Source organism: Onychostruthus taczanowskii, unplaced genomic scaffold (genome assembly GCF_017590055.1).
Source record: "Onychostruthus taczanowskii isolate IOZ18803 unplaced genomic scaffold, ASM1759005v1 scaffold55, whole genome shotgun sequence".
NCBI classification, from domain to species: Eukaryota; Metazoa; Chordata; class Aves; order Passeriformes; family Passeridae; genus Onychostruthus; species Onychostruthus taczanowskii.
Window position 1 is genome coordinate 4,697,251 of NW_024503124.1, and position 16,751 is coordinate 4,714,001.

The 16,751-nt window shown below is 49.1% G+C and overlaps 2 protein-coding genes across 2 annotated transcripts; both read right to left on the reverse strand.

The window, feature by feature from the left end:
- Positions 1-102: 102 nt before the first annotated feature.
- On the reverse strand, positions 103-2,757 carry MALL (mal, T cell differentiation protein like). Its single transcript, XM_041417129.1, has 4 exons — positions 2,402-2,757; positions 1,166-1,333; positions 823-951; positions 103-480 (listed from the first exon to the last, which is right to left on the reverse strand). The coding sequence occupies exons 1-4, from the start codon at positions 2,501-2,503 to the stop codon at positions 418-420; spliced, it is 462 nt and encodes a 153-aa protein (XP_041273063.1). The 5' UTR covers positions 2,504-2,757; the 3' UTR covers positions 103-417.
- A 1,056-nt stretch (positions 2,758-3,813) lies between these two features.
- NPHP1 (nephrocystin 1) lies at positions 3,814-16,448 on the reverse strand. The gene is made up of 20 exons (XM_041417191.1): positions 16,252-16,448; positions 15,788-15,852; positions 15,014-15,074; positions 14,483-14,619; positions 13,927-14,125; positions 13,613-13,714; positions 13,042-13,133; positions 12,882-12,921; positions 12,535-12,619; positions 11,877-11,971; positions 11,385-11,513; positions 10,503-10,577; positions 10,127-10,237; positions 9,133-9,215; positions 8,178-8,254; positions 7,803-7,902; positions 7,583-7,695; positions 6,240-6,313; positions 6,098-6,142; positions 3,814-4,695 (listed from the first exon to the last, which is right to left on the reverse strand). Exons 1-20 carry the CDS (start codon positions 16,318-16,320, stop codon positions 4,417-4,419), a joined length of 2,031 nt encoding a protein of 676 aa, XP_041273125.1. The 5' UTR covers positions 16,321-16,448; the 3' UTR covers positions 3,814-4,416.
- Positions 16,449-16,751: the final 303 nt, after the last annotated feature.

Here is a 16,751-nt window from a genome sequence, read left to right on the forward strand (position 1 = left end):
CTGAAAGTCAAGGGACACAATCTTGTATCATTGTTATGAACTTGTGTTGGGGAGGGATGGAGCTGAGCCGGAGAAAGGCAAATTACATTAGAAAGGAGATTGTTTGCTGAAGGAACAGTGATTTTTTTTTTCTCTCTCTTCCTCTGGTTGTCAATATTTGGCAGAATGTTGGTATTGGAGGCTTGGGGCCTGCACCCAGTCCCTCCCCTTGCAAGTCCCTCCCCCAGACAAGGCAGGAAATGTCCACAGGCACACCAACGTGTGCCAGCAAAATCCCTCCTGTGATGAAGTGCAAAAGGACTTGCTGTTCCTGAGGCCCGGTGACAGGGCTGGGGCAGAGACACCTTGGGAGGACAGCAGGGTCTCTCACACTGGGAAAGCCCTTGTCCCGTAAAGGTGAATCTGGTGCTGCCAGGATCACTGGTAGTAGATGCTGAAGGCGTGGAGGATGTACAGGAAGGTCGTGAGGAAGGCGAAGAACTGCATGAGAGGAAGGAGAGGAAGGGTCAGCTGGCAGAGTCAAACCCCATCTCCTCCCAGTGCTCCCAGCATGGGGGAGCCTCCAGCATAGACCTCCCTCCAGCCTCAAAGGAGAGGCAAAGCCTCAGCTTTTCCCAGCACCCAGCCACGTCAGGCTGTCCATGAACTGGTGGACCCTGAGAAGCCGACGCCAGCTGCACCACCCACAGAGCTGAGGAGCTGAAGCTCTGCCCAGCTGGCACTGTGGGGCTTGGGGTGGCTCTGCTGTGGCTTTAGCACGTGCTGTTGCCCTTGCAGGGGTGACTGTGTGTCCTGCAGCCCGGCAGGCTGCTCGGCACTCACCGATGCAGCGCTGTTGAGTTGGTAGTTGAGCGGCGCGTTGACGCCGAACTCAGAGTTGATGGTGGCGTTGGCCTGCAGCACAGCGGCGCTCATGTACAGAATGGCCGTGGCGCCGTGGTACAAACTGTCCTGCAAAACAAGGCACCTGTGAGTGCCCCAGAGGGGGACAGGTGCCTGGATAGGCCTGGGACTGAACCCTCCCAGGCAGTGGTTTCACAGCAGAGCTCCCCTGGCCTTTCCAGTCGAGGTAAAAGGAAGAAAGGGTTGGTGGGTCACCGGCCATGGTGGTCCTGCGCCCACATTGCTGCTGCCAACATCTGCCCGCGTTCCGTCCCCTCCTTACCAGCACTTTCCAGTTCTCGCTGTTCCTGTGGAAGCCGAGGAGGTAGCTTAAGAGGAGCAGCAGGGAGATGAGGCAGGAGGTGAGGGACACGTACATCACCCATCCCTGCAGCAGCGGCAAGGAGACGGAGGTAGCAGCGACGAGGATCCACACCCAGGTCCCGCAGACCTGCCGGGGACAAACAGGCGCCGCTGATGAGCGTGGGATGAGGAAAAGCTCTTTTCCTCCCCAGTTCCCTCCTGGGCCAGCTGCAGCAGCCAGCGGAACCCCTGCATCTTTCCCAGAGCATCCCGGTGCTCTGGGAAACAAGCAAGCAAGTTGGCACCGGTTTCCCTGAAAGCTCATGGGAAATGAGTGATCACACGAAAGGGAAGGGTTTGCTGCCGCCTTGCACACAAGGAAATGTCTCACCCCGAGGGATTTGGTGGAGAAGCCAGAAAATGTGCTTTTATCTGGGAAAAGTGAGTGGTTGCCTCAACCCAGCCCTGCCCGCTCGTTAATCTCCAGGGCTTGGAATCACAGCACAAGGAAGTCTCCTCTCAGCTCCACGCACCAGCCTGGAGCAAGTTGCTCGCTCTGGATCCACCCAAAATATTTACTGAGCACAAAAAGCCCACGGGGTTATCAGGATGAACCCATGCCACCCTGTGCCATCCCAGCTGCAGTGGGTGAAACCCCTGGAATTGCAGCAGGGAGCTGAGCCCGCCGCCACGGGCAGGGACTGTGCCTGTGGAGCACAGGGTGTGTGGGTTGCCAGCCCCGTGCACCATGACAAAGTACATCAGGTGCAATCTTGGCCAGTCCCACTGGATGCCCTCTGGACCCAGAAGCAATTGAAAGAATCAAGGAATGTCATCACACATTACCAGGCGCCCAACTGCCTTCAACCCCTGGAACGACTTGATACAGAGAGGAAAATTCCCTCGATGTTCAAGGCATTTCTGCAAGGTAACGAGAGCTGCTTCATGATAACGAGAGCTGCTGGTGTGCCCTCGATGAGCCAGCAGCTCTTCAGCCTCTCCCAGCCCCACGGCAGCCCTGGACCCTCACCCAGGCTGTGATGGAGCCGAGTGTACCTTGTCCTCAAGCTGCTCCTAAAAACCCCATCAGGAATACTTCGTGCATTCAACGTAAGCTCAAAGACAAGATGCCACTTCCCAGCCACGATGCCTTCAGGATGGTTTCAGGGGATTTTAGGAGTGGGTTCCATGAGGCAGAGGAGCGCGGCATACTCACGATCTCCGGCAGGATGAAGGCGTAGGGGATGGTTTTGAAGACGGCGGCTCCGGAGGGCAGGGCGGGCTGCGTGGGGGCTGCGGAGGGACCCACCGAGGCCATCTCTCCTCCGCCGACACCGCTCCGCTCGGCTCCGCCGGGGCTCGCCTGCCCCGCGCCGCTCCCGTGCGGGATTTAAGGGACACGCCCGCGGCACGTAAGCGCAGGAACCGGCCCGGGCTGGCACCGCGCCGCTGCCCCGGCCCGGCCAGCCCCTGGCACCGCCCGAGACAGAGAGACTGCGGCGCTTTGTGCATCCCACTGCCAGCCGCGGTGGGACAGAGCGGGACCCCGGCCCCGCCGTGCGCCAGCGCAAGGGCATTCACTGGAGGGGGAAGGAAAAAAGTTCCTACACCTTGCCGGAACAGAAATGTTTCCTGCAAACAGTTGTCTTGGCACGCTTCCAATCCTGAAATATTTTTGCTTCCACTGTTGTTGCCTCCTCCCCTTTTTGTTCAGGTTTCTGCTCCGCCATCACATCAGACCCATCCACACCCTCCAGGAGCATCCAGCCTTCAGAAAGAGTGATAAAGTACTGGAATGGTCTGCCCGGGGAGGTGGTGGAGTCACCATCCTTGGACGTGTTTAAAAAAAGACTGGATGTGGCACTCGGTGCCGTGGTTTAGTTGAGGTGTCAGGGAACAGGTTGGACTCCATGATTTTGAAGATCTCTTCCAACCTAGTGATTCTGTGAATCTGTGAAACTAGCAGGTAAATTTTACAAACATTGGCAATGTACTCCCGAGTGCCCAGTAAGGTTTGAAGGGGAGCGACAGGAATTTCTGCCTCCTGGCAAATGCAGTTTGGATTCGGGAAGCACTTGCTGTCTCATCCAGTGCACTCTGCCTGGCCCCAGAACTCCCAGATAAGGGGTGGGATGAAAGGCTGGGGGTGGCATTTCTGCCTGGTGGCCCAGAGAGGACAGAATGACTCCAATTAAGCCGGGCACTGGGCTACAGCAGGAGGAAGACACTGTCCCAGTGAGTTATCCCAGCTCTGCTAAGCCAGACAGGTGATGCCCCAGGAACTGGGCTTCTATGCCAAGCTCTTGCACAACACAGAGCAAAGATCAAATCCATGTCTCTGAGCGCTTCCTAGGCTGGGGGAAGTGTTCTGTGGTATTTCTGGAGGCTCCAGTTTACAGATACTCCAGTGGGAGTTGGTTTTTGGCTCCATGCAGTGGAGGTTTTAAAAAATCTTGTTTCAAATCTCGCCGGACAAAACTGAGCCTGGCCTGGGCTTAAATCCAGGTGTGACTCGGTGGCAATATCCCCATCACCCTGCAGGAAGCATCCAGATGCTCCAGCACTAAAGAGAAAGTGGATTAATCACTTCCCCCAGGGAATGGGCAGCACACGGAGCCTGTGGTCATAAGGCACTCAGGGATCAGCAGAGGAAATAATCCTGGGGAAACACAGCATTCCCAGGATTCCCACCAGCTGCTATTTGTGTTGGGTCAGGCACATTCCTGGGAGTAACCCAGCCTTCTCCTGAGTAGGGGAGAGGAACAGCAAACAGTCTAAAAACGGAGCAACCTGCTGGTCACTGGTCGGACAAGAGAGGATTCTTCCCCTAAGCTGGCTGTCCTTGCTCAGCAGCATTCTTAAAGATCGCTGCTCTTTCCCTTCCCTGCTCCCAGGCTGCTGGGGGACTGGGACAAAGAGTCTTTTGTTCACCCTGATTAAAACAACACTGGAAATTAATTGGAAGCTGCAGGAGAGGAGAAAAGGGCTACCTCAGCTTTGGCAAAATATGACATCTGACATGGCTACAGCGGGTAGTAACAGGCAACCAGAACCCCATTTAATGCTGCAAAAAAACCCTCAAAATACAATTTCCAGTAGATAAACAAATAATTTTAATCTCTCTCAAAATCTTAATTGTGCTAAAAGATCTATTACAATTCAGCTCCTACACAATATCTTTGGTAAGAATTTAATTTTATTGTTACCACGTCCTTAGACAGCCTGAATTGTTCATTCTCCAGGGTTGTTTTCCCTCACTTCTCCTAAGAAATCATAGGCCAGCTCTGAGATGTCAAAGGCTCTGTGGGTGTTTTCTGATGACAGCAGGTACTCCAGGGCACCATCCCTCTCCCGGCTCCTTTTCAGGAAGTCATGGATCACCTTCCAGCGAGACAATTCCACCTCTTCCTCAGCCCATCTGTAGCCAGGGAGGAACGTGGAGCAGAGCAGAGGGAGCACAGAGTCGTGGTACACCAGGACAAACGCAGACTTCAGGAATTCTTGATCTCTCTGCAGAGAAGAATGTTTGAAAATACCTCAGTGCAAACACATGGTGTTGCCAAACACTTTTTCAAAGTACCGTACACAGGAAAAAAACCCAAAAAACTCAATCCCAGTTCCCAGGAAAACAATGGGAAGAGATTTGACCTTCCTCAACACACATCCGTTATCTCGGATAAGCCTCCAGCATATCCACAAACCTGAACTCTGCCAGCCTTCCCACAAACTACAAGCACTGAGAGCCCTTTGCTGTGGGGTATTTATATTTCTTAAAAGCATTGCCACATCCTCCCTGCCCTGGAAGCCCAAACTCCTTTCATTTCTCCTGCTGTCCTAGCGGAGCGTGGCTCCCATCCCACTCCTTGGAGCCAGAGGTGACGCTGCCCCTGGGCACTGCTGTCCCACCCTTGGTGCATGGTGTGACCTGCGTGCTCCCCTGTGAAGATCAGTCTGGAAAACCCAGAGACAAAGGATCAGCCTGGTCAATTATCAAACACATGGGAAAGATCCAAGTCCAGAGTGTCCCAGCCGCAGGAGCGCTGTGCCTGGCAGGGAGCGTTTCAGAGCTCAGCCTCACGGAACCACGCGAGGGGTGAGCATTCAGCAGGCAGCAATCCTCCCGTGGGAGGGGCACATGCCTGTCAGGTAGAACTGGATGGTTCTGGGATCCCGGGGAGGTGCCAGTTCCGTGAGCAGATCTGCTCTCCTTTTGGATGAATGGCCCTGAAAAAGCTGCTCTGACTCAGCGCGCGTTTGCGTAAACGGGGAGCCGCGCTTGTGCATCAATTCAGGAGCAGGCACAGGGAATGAGACATCCCGCTGCTGCTCCCATGAAATCCAGCACTGAGAGCCAATGCTTTCTCATTCAGTTCTCTGCAGCTGCTCTCTGTCCAGAGGACAGGATGTAGGACAAAGTCTGGGTGAGCCCAGGGACAACCAGGTAAATTTTCTAGCTGTCTATGTGCCAAAACATGGATTACAACTTTCTGGGGTAGGGAGATCTCAGGAATTTAGGGGCCCTTTTCCCAGGCAGATTGTGGGAGGACTGAAGCTCAGAGTTTGGATGAGGGAAGATGATTTTGTGGGCATTCACAGCCCCTTTTTGTATCCAAGATGTGCTGACTGTTGGAAGCACACCTTGACAGGGAGCCACTCTGGGTTCCAACATGTAACAGGTTCCCCGCTAACAACACTGAAATAAAAAGTTACAAGTTAGTTTCATTTTCCTCCTGTTCCTGGTTCACTGTTATAAATCTGGGTGAGAAATGTTAAGAACTTCATTTACATATCTCTATTTTCTAAAGAGATGTGTGGTGAGAGGAAAAGCAATGCAGCAATTGCACTGGCAGGGAGCAGCCAGGTGGAATTAATTACCCTGAATATACGGAAAGAAAAACCTGTAGTTTGTTACCTTCTCAATTCTCTTCAATGTTCTTTCTTTGTCTGCCCAGGCACTCTAAAATGAAATGTAAAATCAGAGCAAGGCTGGAGAACTTTGTTTTCTCCCAGGACAAAAAAAAAAGCTCAAATTTTGCCTGGAAATCCTGACATACCCGAAGTGCATCCATCAGGTCTGGCTGATCCAGGAGCTGAGGGAAAGTTGCAAGAACAGGATTACAGATTAAGTCTGAAACAGAAAACAAACACATTCAAGGCCAAGGAAGAATCAGTTTTCAAAGTATTGGCACATCCAGGTATTCAGCACATCCCCTCCTGTCAGATTATTCCAAAGGGAAAATGAGCTGTGACAATTCTCCAGAGCAGCAAGGTAGGAGAACTCCCTGAAACCTGTTCTGACTGCAGCCAATTCTCAGTGGCTGAGAGACAGTTAAACCAGGAGAGGAGACACACAAACCCCAGTGCTGTTTATTGGGAGCACCAGCAAACACGAGCCCTTCCTGATTTACCTGCCAAAGGTGTTTTCCCTCATTTCTGCAGCTGTCTTTTTTATACACAGCTGCAATTGTGCTGCTTGGTTTGGATGTTATGGATAAACACACTTGGGTTCTACCTCAGCCTGGTGTGGCATTTTAGGAGAACCAGGGACCAAGTGCACAGTGAATTTTCCCAATGGAGCACATATCCCACTGCACAGGTGTCCCAGTGCTTTCTGGGTCACTTCCATGAGAAGTCACTCTGCTCCTGTGATTACTGTAATTAATGAGACTGTGGATAAGATTCCAAGTGACAGAGAGCAGGATTTTGGCTGAAGTGTTTTCTTTATCCTGTGATTTCAAATATTGAATGTACACTTGTCCCTTCACCTTGAAGCTGATGGGAAGTTTGGTAAACATGAAGCATTTACTAACTTCCAAACATTTCAGGGAAGAGAGCCAGGACTGATGACTTCTTGAATGAGAACAGACATTTTCAGTTGTCTATTTCTAAAGTGATGGTGGATTTTGAAATAATAGAAATCTTCTTTAGTTGCACAGCTACCAGAACAACTCCTGGGATCAAGCCTTGCAATGACTTCACATGAAGTCTGAATCCAAAGGGATGCAATTTAACTCCAGGAGAGGTCGTCAGCCCAATCTACTGTCCTAAATTATGCAGACCAAATCAGGTAAGTGTGGCAGTTCTCACCTACAGAAATTCATACATAGTACAGTTAAGAAATGTAAATTTTCCTTATTTCAAGTTGGTTTTAAAATGGAGAAGGCTATGAACTATCATTAGTTCTGTTGACTAATCAGGGCAAGACACTGAGTTCTAAATCCAGAATTCTCCAGCTTCTGTCTCTCCCTACTGGCAGTAAATAATAATTAAGTAAATAATAATTAAAAACTAAAAATAAAGAGGATAACTTAGCCTGAGTGCCAAAAACATCTCTTACCAAAGGGAGACCTGGCAAGAGTCATTCCCTGGATGAACCTGATCTTCCTCCAGTGCTCACCTGTGCTCTGCATGCTCATCCTGTCCTTCAGGAGGGCATCTCCAAGGATCTGCCGATAAAACACCAGGAGATGGATGTAGCACATGCCCCCAACCAATGTTTCAGGGAGAAAACTGTTGGGAAAATAAGGGACAGCAGTTGAGGTGTTTACTGCACACATTGCAGATTTCCCTAGGCTATCTGGAATACTTTTTCATTTTGTGGAAGCACAAGGACTCACTTCAGGATGTCTTTTGAGTGCACGCTCGGGGACTTCACTTTCACCAGAAGCACAGGCTGCTTCCTGAGGCTCATAAACTGCTGAAAAACCCCAGAGCCTGCTGCAGAAATAGACAGCCCAGATTCAAACAGTCATTTTGAAACAACAGTAATAATTATGTTACAAAAATGGGCACTTGACTGGGTTGAGAACTCTTTCGAGTTTAGTTAGCCTGGTAGCACCCAGTTCCCCACAGCCAAGGCAAAAGCAGATAAATAATGAGATACATGCAAAAATAGAACACACAAACCCAAACCAGGCTGTGGGGACTGTTGTGAAGGAGATGCAGCATTAACCACATTATTATGTTTATATTAGATTGAAAAGAAACCACACCTCTCCTTGATATTGATGGGTCAACCTCAACGCCTCTCTCATAGGGAGTTCCACCACTCAGGACCAGCTCGTGCATCCTGCCAATAAAGATAAATTTGAAGCCCACAGGATATTGGGATATTGGGAATTCAATTATTTTTGGAATTTAATTGTACTGGAACATCAATTATTTTAAAAGCCATTAACAACATTCTCTCTTTTCCACAGCTCAAATATTTTTCTTGTATGGAATTTAGCAATTGTTTCAATATAATGGTTTTGAGGAATCGCCACTTCAACAATTAAAATCTTCCATATTTAAAATTTGTTAAAGAATAATGTAACCCCAGTTCTGCCAAGAGTAAGTCACTGCTGAAACAAGCATGAAATTTAATCTGTAATATCATGCTTACTGATTGAAATAGTAGAACAATATTTAAAAAATGAGACTTAGGAGATATTTAGAATTCTAGGACAGTAGAGGTGTCCTGTGGGTATTTTTTTTTTGAGCTGTAACCCAGATAAATTCAGAATACATATACACAATATATACATATATTTGTCTACCAATATTTGGCAAAAACCAAGCCTTGAAAGTCTGAATTACAATGAATTATTTCTGTCAATAAACAGAAAGTTTTCCTACATTTAATAAAATAAAAATATACACACTGCATTATTCTTTCAGATGACTGGACCCACTAATCATAAATCATAATTCACACTCCAAGAGCAGTGAGAGATTGATTCACAACAACTCCTACCTGCCTCCAGGTCTTGGGAACCAGTCTCCCAATTTTCACCTGGGAAAGGGATAATGCAGCAAAGAAGAGCCAGAATCCCAAAGGACTGGTCTGGATGCCCCCTGCCCCAGCAGTGTGTAAGTGTGAAAGATGAGCTTTACTCTCAATCTAAAACAGATATATATACATCTGTGTGTAAATACAGGGAGAGCAGGAAAAGGCAACAAACTCACTTGGAAGGAACAGGAATCCCACTGGAAGTGAAAAGCTTCAGAAAGGCCCAGCCACAGCTCAGCTCTCCTCTTTCACTTGTTGACTAGAAAAAAAGAAATGTAAATTATTTGAGCAGCTGACCCAGAATGAGTGACTGAACCACAATTAGTAACAGTAACCACATGAAAATTGTAGTAGTTATTCCCTTTCCCTCTTTCACCATTGTGTGCTCAAAAACCACAATCTGCCTTCTCTGAGGGTCGTTTTTCTGGCTTTACCATCTATTGTCTTACTACCTGTTGTGCTTTCCAGCAGCATATCCCAGATGGGACAGGCTCTGTCTGTGTAAACTGGAGCTGGAAACCACTGTCCATGCTGCTGAAACAGTCAAAACTTTAGTTTTCCAACTGTACAGGACATTAGTCTGAAATAAATCACAGAGATGGAAAACTGCAGGATGAAGGGAGAACCAGTCCATTGTGATCCCGTGGCATGGGATCTTTGGCACAAGTTATTTCAGCATTGGTACAGGGACACTCATGCCCATGAGTCAGAGGGATTTTTACTCTCTAATTAAGGATATTCTCCCATCAGAGAATCCCAGAATGGTTTGGGTTGGAAGGGATCTTAAGGATCATCTCATTCCACCCCCTGCCATGGGGCATCTTCCACTATCCCTGGTTGCTCCGAGCCCCATCCAGCCTGGCCTTGGACACTTCCAGGGATGCAGGGGCAGCCACAGCTTCTCTGGGCACCCTGTGCCAGGGCCTCCCCACCCTCACAGAGAAGAACTCCTTTCCAATATCCCATCTATCCCTGCTCTCTGATTGTGGGAAGTCATTCCCCCTTGTCCTATCACTACATGAGCTTGTGAAAAGTCTCTCTCCATCTTTCCTGTAGGCTCCTTCCAGGTAATCCTGTTCTCTGATGAGGGATATTCTCTAACTGGGAACAGCTGGTTCCCTTTACAAACCTGCCCTTGGACCAATTTCCACAGCACCTCCCCACACTCACATTGCACTTGTATGTGATGCCAAGCTCAAACAAGATCCCAATGTCTGAAGAGAGGGAGTTGGACCTGACAAAACAGTCACCATCAAGCAAGCTGGGTAAGATGCCCATCACCTGATACAGAGAGGGGGAGGAAAAAAATTAATGTACCTATAAAAACCAAAAAAATCTTGATTTTTAAAGGCCATCAAGCACATCCCTCACTTAACACAAGATCTCAGACCCAATCCCACTGCATATAAAAATGAGGAGAGAACCAATTCCAGTCAAAATTTTGCTCCCCTTATTGTCTTTCCATGGAGCACAGCTGTGCCACCAAAGAACACTTTAGTGACAATGAAGGAAAAAGCTGTAAACAGCCAGGGGATGTGTCACCTACCCTTGGAGAAAAGGTCCAAGTTTGAGGATTTTTAGGCAGCCACGTGGCTCTCACTGTGTGAATGTTACTCAGCACCTAAAGTGGGGAAGAAAGCTAAGGCAAGTTTTTCTGGAAAGCCCTTTCAGAAAATGCAGGGTTATCCCAGATGGATCCAACACTGCGCACAACAAAGACAGCTGGAAGAAAACTGCTGGATAATCAGGGTTATGTTTTTACAGAAAGCTGCTCTGCACACACACAAAGGAACAGAGGATCAAGGGCACGCGGAGGAATCTGACCCTGACCCAGCTGCTCCCAGGCCCATCCCAGGAGACAGATCAGCCCAGGAAACACTCATTGCCAGGAACACAAAGGAGCCAGGAGGCACAATGGCAGGTGGGGGACCCGAAATTAGGGACTCAGAGAAATGGAGCTCCCGCCCCAGCCCCTCCCAGGGCCGCCCAGCACAGCCCAGAGCCCCGGGGCAGGGTGTGACTGTCACCCTGAGTCAGGAGCAGCTCCCTGCTCACCTCACACTGCCCTGGGGCATTTTGGGGCTGCACCCCATTCACCACCAGAGGAAAGCAGAGGGGCAGAAACCAAAGGCAGAAAAAGGGAGGGGTCCAAGTGCCTCGTGGAGTACCAAGGGTGGGAAGCAGGGCTGAGTGTGCCTGCCTGGCCATGCCCAATGCCCATCAATGCAGCCTGGCCTGTTCCATCATTCAGCTCTGCTCTTCTGGGTGAGCGGGCTCAAACCAGGCTCACCTGAGCACAAATTCAGCAGCTTGGGAGGCAGGGGGTGTGTGTGTCTCTGAGTGACACAGAGAAGAAGCAGAACCTGAAGGATGCTGGAAGCTCCAAACCTCCTGCAGCCCTTTTTTGGGATGCAGACAGGCTCCTTACCCGGCTGCCATCGAAGAGGCAGAGCCGGACGTGCCGGCTGAGGACCCGCACGCCGCTTCCAGGGAGAGGGATCATCTTGCAGCTGCATAAAGTGACAATCAGGGACACTCTGGTGGGTCTAGGATGGATCTGAAATACAGCAGGAGGAGGATCAAACCTACAGGGCCCTCTGCACGTGGTCTCATTTTGTGTTCATGGGCCGAGGTTTTCCTCCCAGCCACCACCCCAGCAGCAGGATTTCTCCACAAGCCTTTAGCTCTGCCCCAGGGGTGTTGTACATGGTGGTCTCATTTTGTGTTCATGGGCCAAGGTTTTCCTCCCAGCCACCACCCCAGTGCAGTGGCAGCAGCAGGATTTCTCCACAAGCCTTTAGCTCTGCCCCAGGGGTGTTGTACATATTTGTACCAGAAACGGTGCAAATTAAGACATCATCACCAGCCAAAAGGAAAGAAGGCAAATAAAGTCTGTGTCCCCCTCAGCAGCAATACTCACAGTGTTTCTCTCAGAGTTCCACACCAAGTCTTTGAAAGCCAGCTGGGATGGAGTAAGCTTGGGCTGCAAATAGGAACTTGCTCGAAACTCTTCACCTACAACAAGAATAAATTTAAAAGTTCTTAATTTTTCAAATTATCTTTATTGTGCCAAAAAGGACAACACCCACAATTCATGTCCAGTTGAATATTTGACTAAACAAAACTATGGAATTATCTGCCATGACCAGAGTGTTCTGTAGTATTTAATGTCAAAAGCACAATAACTTAATTCTAAAAAGAGATTAAACAGCTTTAAACAGAAAGACTAACAAAACATGAGATATCTTAATATATTTGGTGAAGAGACTAGAAAAGACCTTTGAGAAAAAGGGAAGATTAAATAAAATTTTTTAAATCATAATTTCTTGTAAAGTCGACAGGAACAAACTTCCAAAGAGGAAACTCTTTGAAATTGTGAGGAAATTTGCCAGGATTTCACACTGATAAATTAAAATTTAAGGGGAAAAAAATCTTTTATACATTATTTGATAGGTCAAATATGGCCACTTATACAATTAATTAAAATTAAGCAGTATGGATTGGGGACCAACAGGCTGGTGACCGGGGTGAGAAAGCCACCACAGAGACCTGAGAATCCTGCCAGCTGAAATCCCTACCTTCCTCCAAGAGCTGGAAAAGCATGGACGGGCGGAATCCTGCAGGAACTGCCCCTGTGGTGGTCAGCACCTCCACAGTGTCATTCTCGTGAAGAAAAAGGAAAAAGGATGTTGCTGTTCCTGCTATTTAACAGCAAATTTCATCCTAATTTACAGCTCTGTTTAGAACCAGAAACTTGAGATATCAGTCACCTCTTCTGAAGCATTTCTGTGGCACTTATTGCCACCAAAAACTCCCAAAACATGGATGTTAATTAAGAACAATGTTCTTTGGCAAAAGGCACAGCTTGTCTCCAAAATAATGCAGATTATGGCAGGTGAAGCTGCACTGTAAGAGGGGCACCTACCTCTGCAATGGCTCGGACAGCATTCCAGTGGGAATCTGTTCTGGAAGAAAATACAGGGATTTATAGCAAATCCTCACGTGAACAAGAATTTAGCCACTAAATATTGCTCTGTTTCCAAACAGCAGCAGCTTCACAACCATATCTGAGACATTCCATTTACCTTTTCTTAATTTCAGTTTCATCTGCTGTTTCATCCACCACTTCTGTGTGTTCTTCTGACTCTTCCTGGCTTTCTTCCTCTTCCTTAGGAACCTGGAATTCACATTTAAAATGGCAAAAGGCTTGATTTCTTCCCAGTTCTGTTCTTAAAAATGCCTTCTCCAACCACAGCCCATATTAATATAAGTTTAGAATAAATTAAGTAAGTTTAGAAAAGGAGATTTTTTTTCTCTGTGATGCAGAAAATTGTTTACATAGACTCCCATTTCAGATAAATTATTAAAAGCCCAAATCAATTCACAGCAGCTTGGAGTCTTCAGAGTTGACCTTTAAGTGACAAAGGTTCTGACTTTGATATTCATGGAACTTCTCTGCCACAACTTCACAAGGCACAGAAATGCTGCTTTTGATGGATATCTCCAGCCCCATGGACCAAAACAAGGAGTTATTTCCAAATAACTGGCTTTATTTCCAAACAACACACAGCATTGTGACCAGATCATTAATTATAGATCATTAACCTATATAAAAGAGCAGAGGTGAGATTAGGACAGAGGTTGGAGCACACCCACCGCAAGGTAAGTCCTGGGAACGAGGCCTCTCTCCCCCTTGGAATTTTCAGCTACCCACCAGCCATCCTCCTTCTTGTCGTGTATGAGCAGGATTTCACCTTTCTTTGGCATTGGAGGAAGAGACAAAAAGGAAGAGACAAAAGAGACAAAAAAGAAGAGACAAAAAACCAAGCAAATATTTAAATGATAAAAGGACCTAACTCCAATTTCTCCCCAAATCCCACAGCTGAATCCCAAAAGCCCAGGATTTCATTACAGTTACTGCTTAACTCAGAGTGACCTGCAGTAAAAACCCTTCACAGAGAGATATTTACCACAAATGTGAGATCCCCTTCCTCCTGGGCATCAAAGTTCCCAACAGCAACACATTCTCTAACATTTGGATCATCCAACAGCTTCTCCTCATCTTCTTCTTCTTCTTCAGTGTCTTCCTCCTCACCTTCTTCATCTTCACTCTCCTCCTCTTCTTCATTTCCCTCTTCTGCATGAGGGCCTTTCTGGTGTTCCTCACCCCTACCCAAAACAAATCAAACTATTTTTTAGTATCATTCCCACCAAACTTTCTGAAATGCTGTCAAGCCTCTGCAAGGACATTATTCAGATACAGCATTTCCATTCCTCTGTTTTGCTCTCTGTCCTGAGAAGAAGTTTCTTCTCTGAGAAGAAACTCCTCCAAACCTTATATTCCAGCCATTATCCAGCACCCTGAGAAAATCCCACCAAGTCATAAATGACTTCTCCCCTGAGCACTTCTATTTTTATCCTTCTGTTATTTTTCAGCTAATTAAGAGGGTGAGGTAATGGTTTTTCAAGGCCCACTCCAGCCATCCTTTAAAAAAACAGTTGCATTTGTATGTTTAAGCTACTCACCCTGGGTAATTCTTTGTCACATTATCCTGATCCAAGACAAGAAGGAGTTTCTGCAGCTGCTGGGAGAGTCTTAGCAACAGCTTTTCTTCCTCTTCCTTCCTCTGGCTGTAATTCCCCACTGGGGCAGGCTCATCAGCCTGACAGAGAACCCAACAAAAAAATCAAAGTCCCAAATAAATTGGTCAAAGAATCAAAGTCCCTCTATAAATTAACTTTTCCAGACATGCCTTACAAGTTTTCCCATTCCTGGGCTGCTGTCACTCCCTCTTTAGTGACAATTTTCTTACCCTTTCACTCTGCCGAGGTGAAATTCTCTGTTAAGTTTTCACCTGGGACTTGGACAAAATAAAGCATCAGTTTTAAATTATATAAAAGTATATAAAAAATATAAATTGGAGAGATGGCAAGCAGGGATTGTGCAGTGCTGGGCACTGCTCTTGTCCTGAGGCATCTAAAATGGAACACTGATTTTCTTTAAACACTTTCCATGGTGAATTTTGGAGAAAACCACGAATGAATCTCCATACTTACTTTTTTCAAAGCACGGAGAGCGTTTGTATTCTCCTCCACCAATTCCTTCAGCTGTGTACATCTGCATTGAAAGCAAGACAGGCAGATGGTATTTTCTTAAAATTCTGACCCAAACCACACCTGCTGACTGACAGGTGTCATTTTAGGTTCTCTGCTTCAGGCAGAGAATTCCAAGCCCAAACAGCAGCATTTGACAGAATCCCAGAAGAGCCAGGACTGGAATGGATCTCTGGAGCTCATCCCGTCCAACCCCACTGCTCAGGCAGGATCACCCAGAGCAGGTGACACAGGAATGCATCCAGCTGGGTTTGGGATGTCTCCGGAGAGGGAGACTCCACACCCTCCCTGGGCAGCTCTTCCAATTCTCTGCCACCCTCATGTTGAAGTGGATCTTGTGTTTTAATTTATGTTCATTGCTCCTCATCCTGTTGCTGGGAACACCGGAAAGAGCCTGGCACCATCCCCTTGGCACCTGCCTTGGAGATACTTATATGGATTGGTGAGAGCCCCCCTCAGTCCTCCCTTCTCCAGACCATCCTCATCCCCAGAGGGCTGGGAAGGAGCCGGCCTGGAAAACAGGAGAGGGAAGGGCAGGGAGAAAGCTGAACGGAGAGAAAAGGCATGGAGGAAACAGGGAGAAAGCTGAACAATTCGGAGAGGAAAGGCATGGAGGGAAGGAACACTGCTGAGGGTAGCAGAGGGGAGGCTGAGGGCAGCGTCGGGGCGCTGGGATCGAGGGATGGGGTTCGGGATGGGGTCCGGGATCGCCCTCACCTCAGCCGAAGGGGCTCCCGCTGCCCGGGGGCTGCGGCCGCGCTCTCCGCCCGCAGCGCCTCCACCTGCAGCGGGGAGCGGGCGGTCAGGGCCGGGACACCGCTACGGCACCGGCACATCCCCGGTACATCCCCGGCACCGGCACATCTCCGGTACATCCCCGGCACATCCCCGGTACATCCCCGGCACCGGCACATCCCCGTACATTCCCGGCACCGGCACATCCCTGGTACATCCCCGGCACCGGCACCGGCACATCCCCGGTACATCCCCGGCACCGGCACATCCCCGGGACCGGCCCCGCTACATCCCCGGTACCGGCCCCGCTACATCCCCGGTACCTCCCCGGTACAACCCCGCTACATCCCCAGTACCTCCCCGGGACCGGCCCCGGTACAACCCCGGTACATCCCCGGTACCTCCCCGGGACCGGCCCCGGTACAACCCCGGTACATCCCCGGTACCTGCTCCCGCAGCTCCCGGCTCCGGCGCTGCACGCGCTGCAGCGGCCCCCGCGCCCGCCGCTCCGCCATGGTCACCGGGCAACGGGACAGCCCCGGCGCCGCCCGATGACGGGCCCGGGGCGGGGCCGGCTGCGCTCCGCGCCCACGGCGGCCCCGGCAGCCCCGACAGCTCCCTCGCACCCCCAGAGCCCCGGCCGTGCTGATCTGGGGACAAACGAGGTGGCGTTTTGTGATCCCAGCCACTGGAGAGCACCCCGTCTGACGGCAGGACCGGTAACTTTGGGAAGAGCTCCAAGATCAAGACCAAGCCGTAAGGGGCTGTGGACAGTGCTTTTTCTCCCCATAGATTTGAGAATTCCAGAATACCTCTGAAAACCAGCAGCCTGCAATGAATCTCCCAGCACTCCTCCTGGCATTCTCTAGGAATGGAAAAAAGGAATTTGCTACAGCTACCCTCACAATTCCTTATCCAAAGTGCCAGGAGGAATTCTTACTCCTTT

What these genes read in the sequence shown, in the direction of transcription:
- MALL (XM_041417129.1), bottom strand. Translation starts at nt 2,503, where the DNA reads ATGGCCTCGGTGGGTCCCTCCGCAGCCCCCACGCAGCCCGCCCTGCCC. An exon ending in CCTTCATCCTGCCGGAGATC is followed by an intron (nt 1,334 to 2,401) that starts GTGAGTATGCCG and finishes TGTCCCCGGCAG; the next exon opens with GTCTGCGGGACCTGGGTGTG. An exon ending in GCGAGAACTGGAAAGTGCTG is followed by an intron (nt 952 to 1,165) that starts GTAAGGAGGGGA and finishes CTTGTTTTGCAG; the next exon opens with GACAGTTTGTACCACGGCGC.
- NPHP1 (XM_041417191.1), bottom strand. Translation starts at nt 16,320, where the DNA reads ATGGCGGAGCGGCGGGCGCGGGGGCCGCTGCAGCGCGTGCAGCGCCGG. An exon ending in TTCCCAGGACTTACCTTGCG is followed by an intron (nt 13,134 to 13,612) that starts GTGGGTGTGCTC and finishes TGTGAATTCCAG; the next exon opens with GTTCCTAAGGAAGAGGAAGA. An exon ending in TTTCCAGCTCTTGGAGGAAG is followed by an intron (nt 11,972 to 12,534) that starts GTAGGGATTTCA and finishes TTCTTGTTGTAG; the next exon opens with GTGAAGAGTTTCGAGCAAGT.